Raw genomic sequence first — 22,251 nt, 5'->3', positions numbered from 1 at the left:
TGAAATGCGGCCAATACAACAAGCAGTGGCTTTTTTTTTCTTTTTTTTTTTTAATTCATCACAAACAACATCTGCAACAACATCTGAAAAAGAGCGGGGCCGCCAAGTACCGCTTGGAATAAAAATCAAATCATAGTCACACTCATAAATAGAACAACAACGTTAATGTAGATAATGTACTCTAGCCCGCAACCGTGAGTTGTCATCTTGCGTATCTTTTTCTATTTCAGGAAAAAAAACAACAAAGATCCAATGAGGGTGTGTTAGGTTAACAATGTTGTGATCGTAACTTTTACACCATTTAGAAAAAGCATATTGAGACACGCAGCACTGAATATGAATTGTAATTGCTTCCATTTTGGAAAATTGTACGCTCGCCGCTTTCGTGGCAACGGTTTGGGGAAGCCCCCTTTTCTGCTCCGGCGAGGCCGGGCCCGAGTGCACGAAGAAAGCTCACGCGTGGCGCGGAGAGGCACCGGGTCCGACATCGCTGACCTCTGACCTCGCCGACAGAAAAGCAGAAGCTGGTACAGCGGCGAAAGCCAACTCTTTATTTGCTCCTTTTTCATCTCCGAGGTGTAACGATAGTTTTCCCCGTGCGGCGGATCATCTGACGCTTGGGAAGGAGAAGGCGCAAACGCTACCGGAGTCAAGTGGGAATATCGCAAACGTGTCGCGGCATTTCCACTCCACAAACAATGAAATCAAGCGACACGTTCGTACATTTGTTTGCTTCCGATGGTGAGAAAGCGACATCGGCTCACGTCCTCGCATGATTGGTTTGAGGCTTGATTGGGAATTGTGACATTCATTTTTTTTCCTCATAACATTAAGACTGGCTTCTCATCGTATGACATGATTGTTCTCAAATTAGGACTTTTGGCCTTGGACTGATATTTTTTTTTCCCCTCGTACTATTACAACGTGAAGTCACCGATGGCGTCGCGGTTCAAAGACACGCGAGGACGGGGAAAGCGTGCAAAGAGCAGAGATTCAAACCTGAAGCTCTCCCATTCGAGGCGGGCGTGCTAACCATCTATTTCTTTTCCTCACGTGGCCCTCGCGCTCCTTCGTAGAGCTGCTCTTTTGCACGTATGACAAAAAGCAGCTAACATGGTTGCAAAGCCAGCGGTTCCTCCGCGCTCTGCAGTGGTTTCATCTGGTCACACATCATTACTAACTCGACACTTGACGCTACAACGTGCGCCAAAGGGTGGTCCTCCACGAACCCGCAGCGCGTCCGTCCCCTGCCGCTTCCCGTCTCGACCCCGACTTAATGATGACATTATGCGCCGTGACGGAAAACAAAAGGAAACGCTGCAAGAGGCTTGTCAAAACATCACATGAAGTAGTCCATCGCTCCGCATGCGCGCGCGTTTCCAGTTGTAGAAAAATATTCCAGTTGTGTCTCCGAAGCGCCGTCACGTCCGCCGTCGTTGCTCCGCACCGCCCGTCGAGTCTTTCGAGGTGGAGGAAGACGTGAGGTCATCCCAAAGGTTTTGTGGCATCGAGTTCCCGCTACGGCGTGGACCCTCGAAATGACATGTAGTTTGCGAAGATGCGGCCCAGCCGCCGCGGAGAAACGAGTGTCCGCTGATCTACACGGTCGCTATCAAATTACGTAGCCGCTCGTACTGGCATCTCGGAAAATGGCACATTGTGACGGGAACGTGCAGGATGAATGTGAGACTCGACACATGCAAGGAACTCCACAGATAAATATACACAATAGAGGAGGCGCAGTTCGTGTGTGTGTGCAGATTAGCCTGTGTGTGCGCGTGTGTGTTCGTGTGTAAAGTGTAAAGACCTCCAAAGGTTCTGTCAGTCCCTTTCTAACCCTCTACTGGAATCAGTTCTTCCAATCCCACTTGTTCTTCTCGTTGCCGTTAGTCCCCCGCGCTCCGCGGCGCCCGAGGGTTCTGCTTCCCGTCGTGGGTCCGCCGGTTGCGCCCTTTCCTCAGCTCCTGGAGATGCTTCCACTTCTTGTTAGCGGGGCGGACAGAGGGGCCGGGAGCCGTCGAGTCCCTCCCCGGAGCGGGAGCCTTCTTCACCGGTAGATCACCGGCGGGATTCCGGCGGGCCCAAACTTGTTCGCAAATCTGGTCCACGGTGCTCAGGTTGGGATGGTCCACCAGCTGCATGAAGTCCCGATACCAAAGCTTCGGGCCGGCCGCCGGGGGCCCGCCCCCGCTGCGGGGCTCCGCTCGGGACGGGGCCTCCGAGGGCAGGTTAGACGAAGCGGACTGGATGACGTCTAAAGTGATGCCCAGCAGGGTTTGGGTGAAGCCGTGCTCCGTGGCGTGACACTGGTAGACGGCGGCGTCCTTCCTCAGGACGCGGCGCAACAGGAGGCCTCGGTCCGTTTGCAGGACTCGGTCGTCCGCACGCACCTACAAATGGGCGCAGGGACGAGGTCTCGTGAGTTCCAGTCATTGATCCCAACTGGCCTTTGGGATCGCAAATAAAAGCAGACTAGCACACGGCGTCAACAACGCAGTCGCACAATTGACAATATAAGTGTTGTTGATTCTTACCTCTTCTCGTGGCTTGTCTCGTTGTTTCTGAAAAGTCCAGGTGACCCGGGCCTGGAGGGATTTGGGGACGCACTCCAAGAAAGTGCTGCTTCCTTCCACCCCGTACAGCTTCTTCTCGGCGATATGGTGCTTGTGGTGGTCTGCGGGGCGGCGCAAATGCAAAAAAGACAATACAGCGACCGATTGCTTGCGACGGAGAGCGGAGAAATGAAGGCTGCAGCGGACAGAGCCATGCGGGACATCATATACAACTGTAGAATTTGGGAGAAGGATTGATTCGAAAGGTTTACCTCCTGAGCACAGAGTGTTGGGATCGCCATTTCTCACGTCCTGGCGACGGAATCGCCTGTACAACAGAGTCGCACATTCACGTATACCGACACGATTGGCCATCGGTTTGCCACGTGCGGGTCTTCACATGAAAAAAGACCTTTTAGTGTTGGGAAGATAGCGAGTGCAGGATGTCCCATCCCAGGCACAGTAAGGGTCTCGGGCCAGGCAGCACTCGGCACACGCTTTCCCGTACGCGCCGCATCGGTGCAGGGGCACCTGGGCGATGCCGGCGTCGGAGCCCACGTAGAGTTGTTGCTGTGGCAACAGAGCGGAGAGGAGATGCAGTCGAGACAATAGCTCCCATGGATATTTAATGCTGAGATGGGACTAACCCGCTTTGAGGAGATCTGCATGTTGATGACAGACGCCGCATCCTGAGGAGCAGAGGAGATGCCAAAATCAATGAGGTGACAATGTCATGATCGGAAAGGCTCCGGCTGTCCTTTCTTACTTTGAAGACTTCCAGCTCTTCCAGCAGAAGTTCTTCCATGCTGTTCCAGCTTTCTTTGGGCACATTGATGACCTTCAGTACTGTCCCTTTGTCTAAAGAAGAAGCGCCGCGTACGTGGTTAGGGCGAAGGCGACGAACGCAAGGCAAGAACATGGTGGACCCGATTGCAGGGAAGCAGGGAGGCAAGGCGGGAGTGCGGGAATCTCAAAATAATCAGAATATAATCATAAACAACTGCCGACTGTGACATGGCAAGACATGTGACAACGACAATGAACCGACGAGAACCGAAAGAAACCAGGGAACTAAATACAAACAAATTGACGAGGAACACCTGGACAAGACGCGAGTGGCTGGAGAGAGCCGATTGGTCGACGCAAAGTAGACGAGAACAGGTGGACACGACAGCCTAATGAGCAAACATGGAACAAAACTAAACCAAAACACACACCATGACAAGAAGACACAATGCAACAAAGGTGTGCGTTTCCTTCTGAGCTTACGTTTTCTTTTGGCTTATTTCTTTGCTGTTAGACGTTCGCCTACAATCTGAATCCAAACCCGCAATCTGGATGGGAACATCTTTTTGTGGCACACACTCAAGATATCGCCATCCGATGGGAATTCATTTTGTCACCTTGCTTCGGTAAACGCGTAGGGTCAATTGGAATCGGGATCTGAATCCACATCTGCAATCTGGCTCAGAATCATACGTGTCACACACACGTTTCACGTTTCATCTGTCACGTATGCGATGTGGACACAAGTCGACAAAACATATTTACCCTCAGGAGGATTTCACGACAGCATTAGCGTAGGTCAGTTGTGACTCTCGCACAAATTATGTTACAGCGATGGAACTCGAGGATTTTGTTGAATTTTGTATTGCACAAATATTGAAATATGACTTTTTCGACTGGAGTGCAATGATTTTGTTTTTGTTTTTGTTTGTACCTGTGCCAATGAACATGACATCATACTGTCCGTCAGCGGCGTTGACCCTGTCCACGGTGATCTGCGTGAAGCTGTAGTCCACGTTGGTTCTGACAAAGACGGGCCGTCTGGTCATGGGGTACACCGGGTTGTACATCAGCGGGTGGTGGCGTGCAAACTGAATCACGTCGTCTGGGAAACCCTTGGTGGACTCGAAGCTGCCAAAAGTCTTGCTGGGACACTGTTGCAATATTAATCAGAATGGAAAAGAAACACACACACACCTGTCATTTGGAAATTCATACCAAAATGGAAATAATGTTTGTATTCGAACATGCTTGAAGCATTCGTTCTCATTTTTTGAAAAGAGAAGAAATTTCCTCGCAAAGCCATCCCAGAACACACGGCAATAATTCCCCTTTGCGGCAAATTCAGGCAAGTGGACCGCCACACCGTCGGAGACTCGCGTTATCTTGCAAACTATCGAGAGTTAATTGCAGAACGTAGCGGATTCATTATGCAAGTCGGGAGTGTAAATGAAAAACAATTTGGATTGTGGAGCTTGTTCGAGTGTGGGAGAAAGCTGAGAGTCTGCACAACACAAAAACATTGCAGCAACTGTGGAATTGAAACATGCAACGTATTTATGGATTTCCATTTGTGTTAGGGTTTGCCCATTTGTTTGTTTTGTTACAACGTAGAAATGGGCGCCGTATACATATTGCGTTCAGGTGGATTCTATTATCATTCAGTACTGTCTAACAGAGCTGCAATCAACTCGTTTTGTTGCAAATACATCTTGGTGATTTCTGGTGAATCTATTTTAGAATGTTCTATTTTGGACCACTAGGGGTCTACAAGCTCTACTTCCTGTTCTTGGTTAAGCGAGCGTCATCTTAAATGAGGGGACTCATTTAATGCAGACCCTCAGGCCTCGGTGAACCTGGTCTAGGTACGGAATGAAGTCCTATCCAATTGAATGGAGGCCGATAGAACTCCTATCACAATTCATTTCAGCTGCTAGACGATCATTCATCCATTCATGTTCCTCCTCTTAGCCGCGTCGGCCTCTGAGTTGAACTGGAGTCCATCTCAGTGGTCAAAATCCTTTGCAATAAATTAACATCTCATATCATTATTTTTTTCATCATTCCATACCATTCCTGGGCGGGGATAAGGCACTTTTCCCTGGAAGGGGACCCACTGGTAGTTGGGCCCCTCTTTGTGAGCAAACGGCCCCAGGAAGGCCCTCCGGATGTCATTCATGGAGTAAAGACACACAGCTGAGCCTTTAAATACGCTGCTACTGGGGGAGAGGGAGAGGCTTTAGGCTGAGAGACACGCACGCACGCACGCACGCACGAATGGCGTCCAGCGCTGGAGTCTCACCTGGAAGTGGAGAAGACGCTGTAGACCAGAGGATTCTTTCTGTCCCTCGTTTGCAGCAGGAATACATCGCCTGAGGATGGACACACACTTATTTCAAAGGTGGCTCCGGGGTCAAAGGTTAAGGGAAAGATCCCCGCCCCGCGGCCGTGTCTGGCGACCTTCCGCGGACATTCGAGAAAGAGCCGCGCCCCGAGACATCCGTCCTTGTATCCGTATCAAATCCATGTGGTCTTTTGGTGCCATTTGGTGCCATTGACAAACTCTGTCAGGCTGCGAGTGAAGAAAACAGCCTTAAGCTCAGTTACCTGAAATAAAGGTAACCATTTCCATCCGAAATCCAATTCAAAACAATACTGAGCAATAGACTTCAGGGCAATAAAAACCCAAAGAAACGAGTTGGACTTGGATTTGCTTCACAGTCATTCAATAAACACGCGGTCAGCGCACGTATCGTGTTCAACGACATTTTGGTACCTTAGCTCGCAGCATCGAATGAATTCCATTGTTTGAAACTAACGAGTGCACACCAAAGAATAAAAGACTGTCGCGAGCCGTCCGCATCTGTAGACTGAGCTACGCACATCGCCACGGCCGATCGATGGCCGCGGCGGGATAGGAAATGTTTTTCAAGGATTTCTAAAACACACAATGTGCCAGACAAAGCTACTGCTCCGACGCTGACGAGCCGTTTCTTCAGCGGGCCCCTCCCAACAATACGAGACATTGTTCTCCGAGGCGATGGACAGATGCGGCCTAAGGCGCTCCAAGCGGTTGAAAGCTTTCGGCTTTCTTCTCCTTTCATGGCGAGCTCCAAAACAGATCCCATTACAGCCAAAAGATACCACAAATACGATGGCGGCTGCTTTCATGTCCTGGCCGGGATTAGGATACATTTCGAGACTTTCGATTTGGATGAAAAGTGGGAGTTTCTGCAGCGCCTTTTGCGCCTTTCAGGAATTTGACTCAACATAATTTGCAGCAACCTAAACTGCTGAGCAATTAGAGAAAAAGTTGGGGGGGGGGGGGTTGCTTGTGCATTGGTTTTGGATGCATTGCTGCATGCGGCTCGCGGATGGAGAATAGCTGCAAAAAAAAAAAAATTCTCTTTGAATCAAATGGCATCGCTTTCACTTCACAATTTGGATCTAAATTCTGTCTTCCCAAATGTGTTTTGACGGACTCCCAAGTTTTTCTACGCCGAACTCGAACTCAGCCAAACGCGTCTTTGTGGACATCGCCTTGTGCGTTCCCGCTAAATTCAACGCATGCAATTGTCCAGATGAGGAATTACAAAAGGAACGGGTCAAGCCCATCAAGTGGAATAATTGATCACCGTGTTTATCCCAAGTCCCTTTGGCCAACATTTACAGTGTGTGCAGTAAAACCCTTTCTCGGGGGGAAAAGCTCCCAAGCCTCTCTCCAGAAGAGAAACACTTCCCAGAGGGTGTGCAACCTGAAAACAGGATTCCTACTTTTACGTAACCAGGGGACACTGGATGGGTTGAAACTGGTGCCAAACACCTGGGGGACAACACACACACACACACACACACACACACACACAGTTCATTAGGACAAAGGTCCTGTGTCGAAAATATCCTCTGACCACCATCTGAGCACAAACGCCCATTATGTTTTCATGTTCATATTTTCATATATATATATATATATATATGAAGCAAGAAAGACCAGCAGCGATCTGCAGCATTCTCGGTATCCACAGCAAGAATAATGTCTTTCCTAGACGTCGGCCGGGCTCCTCGCGTTTGCGACGGGTCGACCGCTCACATCGTCGGCGCTCTGCGATGAAAGCCCGCGAACGAGTCGAGTCGCACTCACGTAGCTCGTCGAAGTAAGTGTCGCCGCCGTCGGCTCCGGGTACCGAGCAGATCAGGCGGGTTTTGAGGAACGTCGTCCACTTATTCACCAGACTTCTTTGGCCGCCCATGTCATTCTGTCAAGTCACCGGGAGAAAATCTCAACCAATTCTTAGGACATCGTGAAATGAACGTGACGATATGTCTTATTCAAATCAAGTCAACTCTGAAGTTGATTTGCCCGGTGTTTCTAAATGTAAACAGACGGCAGCGATTTCACGGTGACACATCTTGGGACTTAGAAGCATTTTTTTAGGTTTTTTTTTACCCTGCAGAGTTGTCCAATGCGGGAGTACGTGGACTTTCCCAAACCTTGGGCCTCCACCGCCGTCTCCCGGAAGAAGAAAAAGACTTTGTCGTCGTCGGGGTTTTCACTTTCTGGGACCCAAAAGGAACCCACAAATTTGGGCTCTAAAAAAAAAAAAGACCAAGCAAATGTCAGTCACTTGAGCATTTTCCACACCCCCAAAAAAAGTTCAAGAGAAAACACACCGTTGAGCCAACGTGAGTCATGTTGCTCCGTGCGGATGGAGGGGCGTTTCCCCAGACTTCGGAAGATGGTGAAGTCCCGCCCCATTAAATCCGTGGCCACGCCTGCATACAGCTCATCACCTCGGAAACAAAACGCACCTTTCTTTCCAACAACCAGGGATAATGGATCATTGGGTACGGATTCATTCATATTGAGGGCACAAAGACATAAAACCCTTCGCAAAGTGCAAAATGCGGCAGGTACCAATGAGTACAGACGCAGCCTTATGGCGAGGGTCGTACGGACTCTTCCCTTTGCCATCTTCTATGCAAGAAGGGTTGATCTTGAAGACGTGGTCCTGGGGGGGGGGGGGACACACAAGGAAACGGTCTTCAACACGTACTGTACACATTTCTTCTCCCTTCATTGGGAAAGGAAAACCATAGTTGCTAACTCTCATGAATTGCATAACAAAGGTTTCGGGCAAAATATATTTCGGTATTTTTTCTTTTTTTTGGGGTATTCTAGATTGTTCGTCTCATCGTGAAAAGTGAACTTGAGGGATGACAATTCACAGTTGTGACTCAAATCATTTTTTTAAAACAATGTGAATTAACATTTGAACATTTGAATGCACGCTGCCTTGTTTTGACTTGACAACCGCATATGATTGGTGCCAGGCATAAAACATTTGGTTGATTTCTCCATTTTGCAATATTCCAGCCCTTTGGTCAGTGCCCACGTGGGTCTGGTGGTTGCCCAATCTAAAGGGTTGAAAATGGCTTGCTGGAATGCTTCAGGTTCAACCAACATGCCGTTTTGTTGGGGGTCTCCTGACATCCATTTCCAGATATGCACAACTGTATTAGCATTGTCAAGTTGCCACGGACTGTATGTACTGTACTGGACTGTACTGCTGCGATATTTTCTTCTGTGGTAAATAGTGTACGTTGTTTTGTTGCGATCTTTGTTCTTCTTTGACTGCGATGCTTGATGATCCTCACATGGGACTGTTTTCCTAACCCTCATAAAAAGGGGATCAGGTCTTCAGCCATCGATATTACATCTTAATGTCGTCGCTCGCTTTGACGAAGAACGGAGCCTCGTCCGCCTCGCAGTCAGGAGATCCGGGTTCCAATCTCAATTGGAGTGTGTGGCGTTTGCATGTTCTCGCCTTGCGGGTTTTGTCCAGGTGCTCCGCTTTCCCCCCCTCACCTCCCAAAACATGCGTCTAAGGTTAACAGAACGCCCAGAAGTGTGAATACTTGAGTCTCCGTGTCCCTGATTATTGAGCGGTCCGGGGCCCCAGTACACCTGCGACCCCAACAGGGACGGACGGGCGTCTTTTGGTGCATTCTGATGTATTCACCTCCATCCTGTGCCCCACCTCCACAAAGGCACAAGTGGGATGGAAGGCTCCCGTTCCGCAGGCGTACAGGTGGGTGCGGTTGAAGTGGTGGACGATCTTCACATAGTTTACGCAGTCGGACTGAAAAGAGAAAATGCCGTTAGTGAATTGACTGTACCGTTAAAGCTTGAAGTCGGCGTGTCGCGGACGACCGTAGGTGGAGCGGCCACGCCGCGTTTGCGATTTGGCCCACTTGTTGGCAGCGCAAGTGTACGAGCAGCGGAATAATCGCGAGGAAAATTCCAACTTCAAAAGACTCTCATTGACAGCATGGGATTTGCCCTTCGTTCACAACAGACGCACGACGGTGTGTCCTTTTATGATTCTTCCTTCCTTAGCTATCGTCCCACACACACACACATCTGCCAGTAGGCTGAGATGATGGTGAAGGGGCTTTCTCGAGAGAAGACCGATTCAGGTTTTTTAACCCTTCGCTGCCCGTCAACGGTCATTAAAGGGTTCATACCCGTCGACCTTTGACCCGCTACAGTGGTTCAAATTCATGCTGTGAGCGGCCGTCTTTGCCTCTTCTCAAGCTAACCATTGTCTTGGCTTGCAACTTTCTTTCTGGCAATTATGAACACAGTCGCCCCCCCCCCCCGGTTCAGCCGCTCTCTGCTCTCGAAATCGTCCTCGACGTTAGTGCAGAACATTTTTCCGAGGTTCTGCGGCTTCATAAAAAGTAAGAACAATTTTCTTTTCAAAAATTCCTCCAGTTCAAATGGCATTGCGATCAAAGAGCGAAACGATGAATTTCATCGCGTGTAAATGGAACCGACGAACGGCGATTCAAGATTGAACTTTTGAGGTCTTGACCGATTTGTGAGCCATTTGAAACAAAAACATGAAAATGAAGTCATCGCATTTTCAAGCAGGGAGGAAAATCCAAACGGGCAAATGGCTAAATGTGCAGTGACAGCGCCGCGGTCAGAATTGAAGAAATGTGAATGCGTGTTGAAATAAACCTCGTCGGACCTTTTTGAAGTGTACTTCCAAACGTTGGCCACAGCTGATGAGGACAAGCTAAATAAATACAAATCAAAAATCCCAAACCAAAATGGATGGATGGATGGAGTTTCACCAGTTTCATCGACCGCAAGAAGTGGTTGTTCTCGGGTGGCCGGACGTTCAAGGATACGTTTTCTTTCACGTCTAAGCCAACGCTTGAATAGAAACAGTTCCGATGTTTCGCTTCCTCCTCTGTTTTGAGTGCGTGAGAGAGCGAGAATGGCGTTGCCAGTGATCCGGGCAACATACGTAGTTGTTGCCTGAGAACGCACAGCGGCGGTCGCCCGGTGGACAAACTTGAGATCCACAACGCGGCTGAGGGAGAGAAGCTCAGGAATGCCTTTGACGGCTTCTCCTGACCAGGACAATGGTCACATTTGTGCGCATTTGTCTTCGGAGTTACTTCTCCTGGAAACGAGAAAATGGTTTTCTCCGCAAAATGTTGCTCATCGCACACCGTGGAAGACGAGCAATGGAATCGGGATACATTTCCCCCAAAACATGACTATACATAATCATTTCAAGAATGAAATCGAAAACACATTTGGGAGCCGGAGGGCTCTGGCAGGACACTGCCCGCCTTGCTGCAGCGCTGCCACTTCACTTTGGACTTATTTTAATGATTTCCATCCCCGGTGGAAAATTCAACAGCAATACAATAAAATCCTGGTAACATTGGGATCTCGTTTGCCACACTGAGAACCGCTAGGAAAGAAAAGTGTGCTTGTGTAGCAACAATGATGATTTTTGTCTTATTGGCTTTGTGCATTCGAGTGCGGCCGCAGCACGACTGCTTGAATGTAATTCCTGTATTCCTGTTTCGCCATGCTATCGTGCAAGTCAATGCATTTGTTTTCTCTCTTGTGGTCTTTGGTGAAAAAGTGATTATTGCGAGCATAATGACGCGAGATGCATTGCGAGACTGCAACATATCAAGCCATAATGTGGAAATATTGTGGAGTTGGCCTTCATGTATTAAAACATGTATTCTGGTGCCCAGTTATTATGATAGAGGCTTCTTTTGTTTGTTGGACTTCTGCATCAACTTCAGTTCTTCAGCATCCATCACAATACATGAAGGCCAACGACCACTGTGGGGCTCAAGGCTGCATTCGCATTTTTCTTGGACACCCTTCTGGCAATCCCACCATAGCCAAGATGAAGGACAGTCAGTGGTAAATTAGAATGAAGATACTGTTCAGTTGAGTCCAATCAACTCAAATGAACCAAACGCTAGCCGCTGCGTTGAGATATGAACAGATCGATCTTTGTTTCCAACTCGGATGGCCTCAAGGAGAACACTTGCAGCCGCTGGCTTCAATGATTCAAATAACAACGACCGTGTAACTCAAACCTCCACCGAGGCGGAATAATCAGAAACATGGCCCTCTTTTTGGGGGGGAAATGATAATAGTGTTCCGTTCCCGTCCTGTAGTTGGCATGTAAGTACTCACTACTCCTATTACTCCTCGCTCTTATAGAGTTTGTTGTATTTGAAACACACACAAGGCTATTTTCCGCTGACACCAAACCAGATGTCTGTCGCAGTACTAAGACTGACCTGTGAGAGGCAGCGTGGTGCCACAGGGCAGCCAGACTGCGGTAAGATACAAAGAAGACGAAACAGCAATGGTAAAAGAAGAAATATGAGATGCTAGGCTAACTGTTAGCTTAGCAGGCAATTATAGAGCTGTGGCAACCTCGTCTTCTCTTTGTCACTCGACTTGTGAGAAACCATACAAGCATGTCCTCCTTTATTTGTGCCTGGCAACAGTGCGAGCTTCACATCGTTCCGTTTCACATCACAGTCGCAGTCTGTATTTGCGTTCCTAAATATTGAACAGGTTTAACATTTACGATTGTCAAAGTCATCGCTTCGGATGATCTTGAAGAGACTCTTTCCTGACTTTGATCGCAAGTGACGGGAAAACGCTCTAATTTGGCCCAACTCTTTATCTCCCGGATTCTGCGGGTCATCGCGCAACTGGGCCACAACGCAAGCAGACTGTAACGGAAAAGAATGTCCTTAATCTTCAGCTTTATCATTGTCTGCAACTAAATGTGGTTGTTGTTGTTTTTTCAAAACATACCTCTCCGTTTCATCTTCACGGAGGTACTCAAGTGCAGAGTCATTAAGTGAAGTGCGCCCGTCTTCCACGCTCCTCAAATGAATCCTAAACATATCTGTCTTGAGTGGCTTGATGAATAGAAATCAAGACATGTTGGGCGGCAGCTACTGTTCCACCGCGGTCGCTACATGGGCTTTACTGGCACGAGCGCTCAGCTATGCAAGTGGACTGAGAGAGTCCCTCAAGCCACACCATTATCCAGATCTGTTCCAAAGAATGTTGTCGGCTTGTTTATTGGGGACAATACGTCTATTTTTTGCACTCGTTGGAGTCAATCGAGAGGCACCGATTAAAGCGCGAAACCCCGCGAGGCCGAGCCGAACGATTGCTTGACAAAAACAAACCCAAAGAAGCACGAAGTTTCCATTGATACGGTTCTTCTCCAGTCCGTGATGAGTACACAATTTGAAAAAAGTTGGACGACCTATTTTTACACGTAGACTTCAAGGTTAAAAAGTCCACTTCAGTTGTCCTCCCTCCACTTTGCCTCTGTTCCGCATCATCGAAACGGGAGTAGTTTGATTTCATTTGTCTTTACCAGAGTCATTACACAGTGGTCATTAATATGTTTAAGCCTGCGTGACAGACAGGCCATACACAGATATGTTCAAATGATTCAGTTAATAAAGAGGTTATGATGGCAAAGGTCAGACCCCGGAAGTCATTATTTCCCCTCGGGAAAATTTGCTCGGAAAAGTTTTGTGCCGAAACAGATTCTAAATGACTCGAGAGATTCGACTCTACGAGATTTGCTCCACCGCTGTGCATTTTATGCTTTTCTCCTCCGTCTACGCCCGAAACTCTCCGCGAAGCATTGCGGAAACCGGTTTACCGTGGTTTTGGTGTAACCCTCCTCGTCGTGAAAGCATAGCCGCCTTGGCGGAGGTCATCAAGAAAGTAGAGTAACTAACCTCTGATATCAAGTTCAGCACAAATCTCAGGACACTCAACACGCACTTCTTCCACTTTCCGAAACAAGTACCAATATGAGACATCGAGGGTGCACCGAGTAACTGGGAGGGCAGACCCAAAAGGTGGGGGGGGGGGTGCTGACCTCTTCCAAAAGAGAAAGCACACGTTCTGGTAATGAGGGCCAACAAGGTGAGGTCGCCTTCGCTTAGTTTGTCATGTGATGGTGGCAAAACAAAAGGCCTTAAGAAAGGAGAGGTGGCTGTTAAATACTGATTTCAAACACATTTAAAGGCAAGAGAGACACCAAACAGGTCCGAGTTTTCATTTATGAAACACACGCACACGCGCACGCTGCCTCGTGTCCAGGTGAAAGTCGAAGCCTGCCGTCGTCCATGAATGGAGCTCATTGTTTTGTCTACAGCTGTGGAATCATGCTGACACACGCACACGCACACGCACACGTACATGCATGGAGACATACGGACAAACATTTCCAACACGTGAACATAAATACAGTTCTCCAGTCAAGGACAGGTTGCGCAGCCCACATCAACGGAAAGCACACCGACGACTCTCAGAAGCGTGTCATGCAATTATATGTCATTTAAGTCTGTGTGGTCTACGGACTCTCAATTTAGACACATAGATCATCGTATGCCTTTAAAATGGCGTACAAGGCATTCTTGAAAAAGAAATGACCGTCCGAGTTTCTATCGTCGGTGCCCTATAAAAAGACGGGGAGGGAACAGGGCGCGTTAAGCGGCGAGCGTGAAACCGGGGGCGTGAGTTCAATCCCTCAAACGTGTGAATCCGTCACTAGCGGTCTTGTCCACCCCAAAATCTAGTTTGGACTTGTGACCCCCTAAAACCTCGAATCCAAAGTTTTGTTGTCCTCGCATCGTCAGCGCAGTTTGGAGGCTTGTAGCCAGCTCGATTATTCCTTTTCATTGCCTTCTCGATCATTTTGAACAATGATTTCCAGATCTAGGTTACAGCGGCGCCTCTACGCTCAGCCGCCGCTTACATAATCCCGTTTGTCATTTTCGGGGAAAGTAACTAATGGCTTCGACCACTTTGGAATATGTTGCTGAAAAGCTTTTGAGTTGAAGCAACGTGAGCGGACTTACTGCGATGTCCTTGCCAGCCCAGTTGCATTCCTCCCTCCACTCGACGGGGGCGGGCCAGTGGATCTGAAAAGCAATTTTGCAACTTTCAATTCATCTGCTTGACATCATGTAAACTTTCTGTCGGTTTTCTTCCCGCCTGCAAATCGGTTCCATGTTAAAACGTCGCAATATAAAGTCCGTAAATGTTAAATGAGCATATCATATCACACCCGCGGCTCAATGGAAAACTAGAACGCAATGTTTATGTGACACTTCCTGCTCTTTATCAAGTATCATTTTGATAATCGCACCAATACGGGCGGCGGGACGGCGTCTCGCCCGACCTTGTGCTCCTGTTTGCCGATGTTATCCAGCGAGAGCGACAGCAGGAAGTTCTTGGCCCCGACGAACAGTCGGCCCCGCTCCTCGTCCAGCAGCAGAGCGCCGAAGCAGCACGAGCGCTCCAGCTCAAAGCGCCGCACGCCGTTCGACTGCTGCAAGTCTAAGGACAGAACATTGATCAGACCGCATCGGGAGAGGACACCTACAATTCGCTCTCATCTCATTTCCGGTGAACTTTGTGGCTTTCTCAACTCGGGGGTCAGATATGTTCAAATTATTCTCGCTGTGGCTCGCAGCGGTATCAGTGCAGAGGACCAGCAGGACCAACGTCCCGCGTTGCGAATTTGCGCCGTATGTACCCTTTTGCATTCTTTTGTATTCGTGGCCTAGCAGCGTTTGATCCAAATCGAGTGCGTCAGCGTAGGCAGTGAGAGGCCGTGACGCGGTCTGACTCGAATTGGTGTCGCGTCACCGCCGTACGCTAACCGAGGACGCCTGTACAGTCAAATAACAGGAGGTTGCACTTGCTTTTTATTTGGAAAATAGAATGATGCTAACAGGCATGCGCCTAAAACATTCCTACTTGGGCTGTAAGAGAATGTATATATTCGAATTTGGCATGAAACATATTGGGTAAAAGGGGCTTTCCTAAAAAGAAAAGATCAGTGCCGACATATGTGACATTTTTGTGAAAGTGTGCCATTTGAATTTACGACTTGTATACGCATTAATGTTTACTGCAGTTGTGGCGTTATAGCACGTCTGCCTCCAACTTCGGAGGTTTTGGGTTCGAATCTCGGGCCTTCGCGTGTTGTTCGCATGCTCTCCGCATGCTTGTGTGAGTTTGCTCAGAGTTTGTGTGAATGACTTTGTGTCCTGTGATTGGCTGTCATGTAAACAAATGACAAAAGCAACGATATTTTCTTGATCAGTTTTCCGTTAGAAATGATTGTGATGTGATGGAAACCGTGCTTTTCAAGACTTGTTCCTCGCGTCACTTGGCTGTTTCCTCTCAAAGCTTCGTGCGTTACCTTTGTACGAGAGCTTCATACGTGGTGAGGATGAAGAGGAGGAGGAGGAGGAAGAGGCAGACGAACGCGTCCCAGCGCCGGAAGAGGAAGCGTGAGCCGCGGCCAATCCCAAAAGGCACAGAGAGCTGCAGGTGACCACCGTGGCCGCCGCCATCATCATCATCATGGTCATCATTTTGGTTTCTTTTCAAGTCCACAGCGGCAATTCAAGGATCAATAATAACCGCGGATGTTAACACACTTCTTTTACTCAGATCCACTTGAGTCCATTGGTCGGGTCTGTGTTTTGCCTAATCGGGCCGGAGTTCCCGTATTCTTTGGGACTTGCCGTCTTGGCGCGGAAGAGTTCTCTTTGCAGATCCACAAACGACGTCACCTCTCACCTCCGAGGGGGGGGGGATGAAAATGTCACACACGGTCTCGATCCAGATCTAAAAAGACAATAAGAGAGGCGAGATTCCGAGATGGACAATGTCAGCTTTATATATATATATATATATATATATACACACACACGCACACACATGCACACTCACACACACACACATGGAGGCTGCTGGCACCCATTTTTCTGAATAATGAAGCTATTGAGGCACAGAGACAAGCAAGCTCTTATAAGCTCACACAGCTCCCTGCATGGTCTCTCCAGTACAACAGGACCGGAACATAAAGCTCCCATACCTAGCGCTATGTATATAAACACACGCGCGCACGTGAATGGACAAAGGTGCACATGCCGGCGTTTGAAACGCCGCACATCTTGGCTTCCTGCACCACATTGCTCCGAGTGAACAAAAGAAGTGTTGTGCTTTTTGTTCTTTTTTTCTATCCTTCAAATTTAGTCTGCTAGGTTTGCGTGTCAAGATTGTGTATATAAAAAAAAGGATTACATTGCTGCTTGCCAACATTAAGGAAGTGATTATGGTGTGCAAAATGCATTCATAAAGCGTGAATTGTTTTTTTTTATGGTGACTTTGGTGTGTGTGTGTGTGTGTGTGTGTGTGTGTGTGCGCGTGGGTGCGCCTTTGGGGGTTTGTGTGGCGTTGCAAAGACAACATGTAGTGGTGTACTTGCACACGTTTCACATCGTCGTCCCTGCGAGTCCAACTCTACTGCGGGCTGCTATTAAAAGAGCGGCAAGTCTCATTGTGTGTTTTTGTGTGCGAGTCCACTCCGGCCTCAACATTCACGCACACATACGCACGCACTTACAACGCACACAGCTTCTGGCTCAGCACTTAGCTGTGCACACTCACTCCCTGACAATTACACAAACTCCCTGCAAGCTCCATAATGCATCTTAATAAAAAAGAAAAAAGCCATTGGGGACGCTGACACTTTTATTCAGTTCGGCTCCAATAGACACAGAAGCAGCATGCCAAGAGGGAGTGGAATGAGAGTCAAACAGAACGCGAGAAGGCCAGATTCCTTTGAGAAGGTGGGCGTCGAGGCGTCCCGTCGGAGGGGGAAAAAAAGAAAAGATAAAAACCTCCAGCCTCAATAGTGACGGGTAGACAAAGTCGGGTCGGCCTTGCGGGTGCGACAGGCTCGAGAGAGAGAGAGTGAGGTCAACGCGCGGGCCGAAATACAGTACAACATAATGAATCAATCAATGGCTGTTAGCGTTTAACCTGCAGCCCTTAGTTGTGTTCACAGTCAGAGAACAGAAAAGAGAGAAACAAGCTCCAGCTGGAGACTGAGAGGAGGTGTCAAGGGCGAAGGTGAAGATGCTAACTATTAGCTTATCTCATGCACCTCAACACTGCACGCGTACGTCGACCACCATCTTGGATACGCCAGTGGAGATGAAACACACGCGTTAACCACTGTGGCCATTTCAAAAGAAATGCGTAAAGAAGGTGTTCTTTGTACGTATTGGCATGTCTCTGACGCCAATTAGCATTCCATAAGACGCAATGTTATGGAAGTATTCAGCCATGTTTATGTTGTGGGGGGCTACACTCTTTGTTAGCTTGCATGTATACACAAGTACATCACTAGTTACATGTGTGGGTGGGACCAAAAAAAAAAAAAAACCACCTTTTTTTTTTTCAAATCTAAAGTTGTCAGCACTCCATTAAAGCAAAGTAACAACGATTGGCGCTTGTCGAGGCTGTTGCTCGTTATTACGCACAAGCAGCTCCCGAATTCGGCAAAGCAGGCGGAGGCGCTTCCTTCCGGCGCGGCTAAACGGCGGCGGGAGACCAGGACAAAGCCCCTTTAGGAACTTTAAACGTCGACATTGTCTTTTGTTTTACACAAGATGTCTTCGACCGCTACCAAAGATGACAAAATAGCCGATGTTTACGCTTTCTTTCGTGTTTACATAAATCATATTGGCATCAATAAATGACATACATGCATGAAACTTTTGTCCGGAGAGCAATTTGAGCAAGTTCAGGTTCCAACCGTCATATCGTCAACCCGTAGTTACGCGAGTTATCGCGGCGTACGCCGCACTGGACGTCCGCTAAGCTGTTGAGCGGCTTCGCTCAAGTGACGTTCCACAAATAGCGGATGCCGAGCGAACGGCTGATCTGGAGCACGAGTATGGAATTGAAGAGCGACTTGCTCTTGACGGTGAAACTCGAATATTCAAATAGAATGGAACTAAATATGTTGCCATGAGTTTCCATTAGTCGTTAAGCTATGCGCATGGAGAGGAATACGACAATCGTGGTGGGTTTTATTATCCAAATTGTTACACAGTGGACACATTATTACACACAAATGTAGCAAAACCTCCATGCGGTAGGATCAAAAAAAGAGGAGAGAATCAAGGGCATCGGACGGATCGAAACGACACTTTGCAGGGAAACAGAAAAAGAAAGAACGAGGATAAGGTGACACAAGAGGGACATTGAAGTGTGAGGACAAGTTAAGGGATTTGCCAGGATGCGCGATGGGAGGAGCCAAGGGAGAAGGGGAACGAGCGAGACAAAAGAAGCGAGCGATTGTTTGGCTTTACGGGGGGAAAGGACTTTCCCAGCCTGCCACGCGATGCGTCTTATAGTGTGGCCTCCTTGTGTTGGACAGAGAGATGAGGGGGGAACTGAAATGGACACTAACTAGAAGAATAAGGAAACATGCTTCAAAACTACAAAGGAACTTTTATTATTCTTCGTATTATTCGCATGAAAAGGAAAAAAACGAATTATCGCCACGCATTTGCCCCCTTAAAGCAACATAAGCAGTGTTTGCGCTTGCTTATGTGGCCTTTCTGCGGGTACGCGGCCACCTGCTTGGGGGCTCGCGGGGCCACTAGCGGGTGTGCAAGAGTAACACCAGGCCGGCTGACTGTAAACGTTCGCCACTTCATTCGTTTGTGCCTCAAGTGTTGGGATGATTTTGGGATATCTGATTGAAATCAATCCCAAGACGGCAAAATCACATGCAGGCCAAATGAGAGAAGAACTCCGTTGCAGTACATGGAAAATTGCTTTGGGACAAGTGCACTTATCACAGCTTCCATTTTTCGCCTGGAAAGACTTTCATCTCATTGCCACATTTTCCATTTTGCTTTTTTGTTTGCTCTCTCGACTGTTATGTGAAGTATCCAGTATCATGTCATGTCATGTATTCTGTGTTTGCTGAAGTCAGAGGAAGGTCAGGGTTTGCTATCACTGTCAAGAGTTTTGTTTCTGATGCTACGCAAACTTTGACTGGATCGAACGAATGCAAGCGAAGTCTGGGAAAGGTTCCATGAAATCATCTGGTCCAGATGGCTCTTTACCAGCAAGTGGCGGGACACGCTCACGTTCCTTCAGAACCGCCGGCCGGGCTCGCTGCCTCGCGACGTCTCACTTTCGCTCTTTTTTTCTCTCACTCGAAATCCCCTCAAGACTTGTCGTCGCTTCGTGTACGGCTGCTCGGCGACTATGCGGGTCCCCTGACGAAAGGAATGCAAATCCTTTGGCCCTAACAGAAGTGACTAAGCAACATTTCGATCCGGTTTACGACTGGAAGGAAATAGTTGGTCAATTCTTGCTCCGCATCCAAATGTAAATAGATGATTTATATCCGCACTGAAACTATTTGAACATACCTCAAGTATCTTTTTCACCGCTCTACGAGGCACGTTGTGCCTTTTTACTGTGTTCAAATGTGTGCACCAGAAAGTCTTCAGACCGAATTTGTGATACTTTTTAATCCCACTGACCACTTATTCTATTAGTCAGGGGTTATACTCGACTGCTCAGTTGTCCCGATACTTCATTATTTATCCAAGCAAGACATTTTGGACAATCGCACGCTTCCAACCTTTCGCAGTTTTCGGTTCCAGCATGAAGAAAGTAAGAACCCTAAAGATGTGCTGGAATGAGTTCGGTGCGCCACCGCACGAGCAAAAGCTTTCCGGCGGGGCCGAGGGAGAGCCCCTCTCGAGTCCGACATCCGTAACGTCTGCCTTCGTGAATGGACAAAATCAATCTCACGGACAAACTCCGCAACATCTGCTACGAAGCTTTCTCAGAGGAAGAGCGCAATGTGTTATAAAGGCAGCTTTGACAGGAATACCTCAAATACCTCGATCAGAAGAAATCCTAACTGAGGGGCTTGCTGAACGAGGACCCTCTGTTTCCCAACTGAACTCACCTGTCCATCTGCTTGCGGAAAGCGACCTCCAAAACGCTTCAGCGCTTCCAAGATCGAAAAGAGTGTCCGCCAGCGCCTCGCAAATCCATAGTTCCAAATATTTCCCTCTCCTATTTCCCACACCCGTTGTGCACCTTGTCCGTCAAGAAGAAACTTCGACTCAAGTCAAGCAACTCCAATGCGCGTAGCCAACTCGCTCAGCGCCTAAAGTGGCGGCATGCGCACGATTCCGTTCCAAAAAGTTTGGGAAATCCGCTTATTTGTTTTGGGAAAAAAAAAAAAAAAAGCCTGTGACAAAAACGGTGACCGGAGGGTATAGATATAGAGATAGAAATATATAGATAGATATATAAAAGCTCAGTTTTTGTCTTCGAAAAGCTTGAGGAAAAAAGCCCCAGTATTCCCGATCCTGCAGTCACTTTCAGTGATGAGCGGCGGCACTCCGACTCCACTCAGAAAAACACACAAAAGTCTTCTTAACGTACACGCGTGAGTGGGTCACACACACACACACGCGCGCGGACGGGAGCTGAGCGGTGCTGAAGTGCTCAGTGGGAGAGCAGGCGGGAATAATGGCCTTCATTCAAGAGGGGAGAGCCGGGGAGGGATGGAGAGATAGAGGGAGGAGGGAAAGGTGGGATGAAAGAGGAAGGGGAGTGGAAAGGGGCAGGGGCATGTTGTGTGCGCGCGCGTGGGTGGGTGCGTGCGTGCGCGCGCGCGCTACCGTATGCTTGCATTGTAAGCGGCTGTCACATTTCTCATTCTTAAATCAGTTTGAATGAACGTCTATATGGCAATATTTTCACAGAATTTGCAGTACCTTAAAATAACAGCTTTAAAATTAGGGTTGCTAAATTGTCATTTATAATAAGGAGAAGCGTGTCCCTGTTGTTGCCACGGTGACCCCGGCGGGCGGGCCCATCATGATGTGTTTTTACACTTCTTCACCAATTGCTCTCTGCTCTAAATCAATGAACGTTTTTAATGTATGCATTATACAAGAGAAGTAAAACATACATCATGTCGCAAACAGCACAATATCAATTCCTCAAAAAGTGATTGGTGTTAATCCAAACAAGGCTATATAGGCAGCAAGCAATAATAAATAATTGTAATAATTGTATAATAAAACGTGATTGGTGCAGGTTTCAGCGGCATCGTTGGAAACAGAATACATGCTCTTGGGCTTTGGGGCTTTCCTCGTTACACAGTTCTGTCAACAGCTTGAAAAAAAAAAAAAAACATACCACTTTTGCATTACCACTGAAATCTTTTAGGACCGTTAAAAACACACCAAATGAAACTGCCTTGTTGTCTATTACAGATGCAACGAGGCCTAAATCGATTTGTATCGCGGCTTATATAAGGCAGTCCAAATATTTGACGCTCGTTCGGCAGCCCGCATTTGGAAAAATGCTCCAACGCTTTGTTATTGCGATGAAACGTCGACGCGGATTCTGAGGTCCCACCAATCGTCGGGATCAGCGCACTGCACCGACTTTCCACCAAGCGGATTTTTCGGGTTGCCTGAGAGGAGCTGAATCCTTTTCTATTACAAAAGACAAAAGTCTTTGTGAGGGTCACAGCCTGTAAAGACATTATGACGGCTTTATGACGGACAGGTCAGCAAGGGGGCGGAGAGGCAAAAAACCAAATAAAACGGGCACACACACGAACTCCCTTTTTGTGCAGCGTGCCCCCGCCCCCCCCGAGGTGAGACTCCTGACCTCTCG

General features: G+C 48.0%; 1 protein-coding gene across 6 annotated transcripts in view; it reads right to left on the bottom strand.

Moving 5' to 3' along the window:
- Nucleotides 1–26: 26 nt before the first annotated feature.
- The window catches only part of sema3b (sema domain, immunoglobulin domain (Ig), short basic domain, secreted, (semaphorin) 3B), a 54,249-nt gene continuing 32,024 nt past the window's right edge, over nucleotides 27–22,251 (bottom strand). Inside the window, exons 1-18 of one of the 6 annotated variants that reach the window (XM_061766020.1) lie at nucleotides 20,519–21,093; nucleotides 15,926–16,356; nucleotides 14,864–15,054; nucleotides 14,574–14,636; nucleotides 9,359–9,478; nucleotides 8,254–8,347; nucleotides 8,010–8,129; nucleotides 7,786–7,928; nucleotides 7,480–7,594; nucleotides 5,641–5,710; nucleotides 5,410–5,554; nucleotides 4,273–4,492; nucleotides 3,319–3,521; nucleotides 3,200–3,241; nucleotides 2,965–3,122; nucleotides 2,825–2,880; nucleotides 2,535–2,674; nucleotides 27–2,390 (exon numbers count right to left, since the gene is read on the bottom strand). In XM_061766020.1, the coding sequence (XP_061622004.1) occupies nucleotides 1,887–2,390; nucleotides 2,535–2,674; nucleotides 2,825–2,880; nucleotides 2,965–3,122; nucleotides 3,200–3,241; nucleotides 3,319–3,521; nucleotides 4,273–4,492; nucleotides 5,410–5,554; nucleotides 5,641–5,710; nucleotides 7,480–7,594; nucleotides 7,786–7,928; nucleotides 8,010–8,129; nucleotides 8,254–8,347; nucleotides 9,359–9,478; nucleotides 14,574–14,636; nucleotides 14,864–15,054; nucleotides 15,926–16,100 (2,559 nt within the window). In that variant the 5' untranslated portion in view covers nucleotides 16,101–16,356; nucleotides 20,519–21,093 and the 3' untranslated portion in view covers nucleotides 27–1,886. Of the gene's footprint in view, nucleotides 2,391–2,534; nucleotides 2,675–2,824; nucleotides 2,881–2,964; nucleotides 3,123–3,199; nucleotides 3,242–3,318; nucleotides 3,522–4,272; nucleotides 4,493–5,409; nucleotides 5,555–5,640; nucleotides 5,711–7,479; nucleotides 7,595–7,785; nucleotides 7,929–8,009; nucleotides 8,152–8,253; nucleotides 8,348–9,358; nucleotides 9,479–13,445; nucleotides 13,665–14,573; nucleotides 14,637–14,863; nucleotides 15,055–15,925; nucleotides 16,357–20,518; nucleotides 21,094–22,251 lie in introns of those variants that run through there. The other 5 variants (XM_061766010.1, XM_061766024.1, XM_061766033.1 and 2 more) reach the window with 5 other exon arrangements.

Source organism: Phyllopteryx taeniolatus, chromosome 1, assembly GCF_024500385.1.
Source record: "Phyllopteryx taeniolatus isolate TA_2022b chromosome 1, UOR_Ptae_1.2, whole genome shotgun sequence".
In the NCBI taxonomy this organism is placed as follows: Eukaryota; Metazoa; Chordata; class Actinopteri; order Syngnathiformes; family Syngnathidae; genus Phyllopteryx; species Phyllopteryx taeniolatus.
Note: the sequence above shows the minus strand (reverse complement) of the source record. Positions and strands in the feature narration are given on the sequence as shown.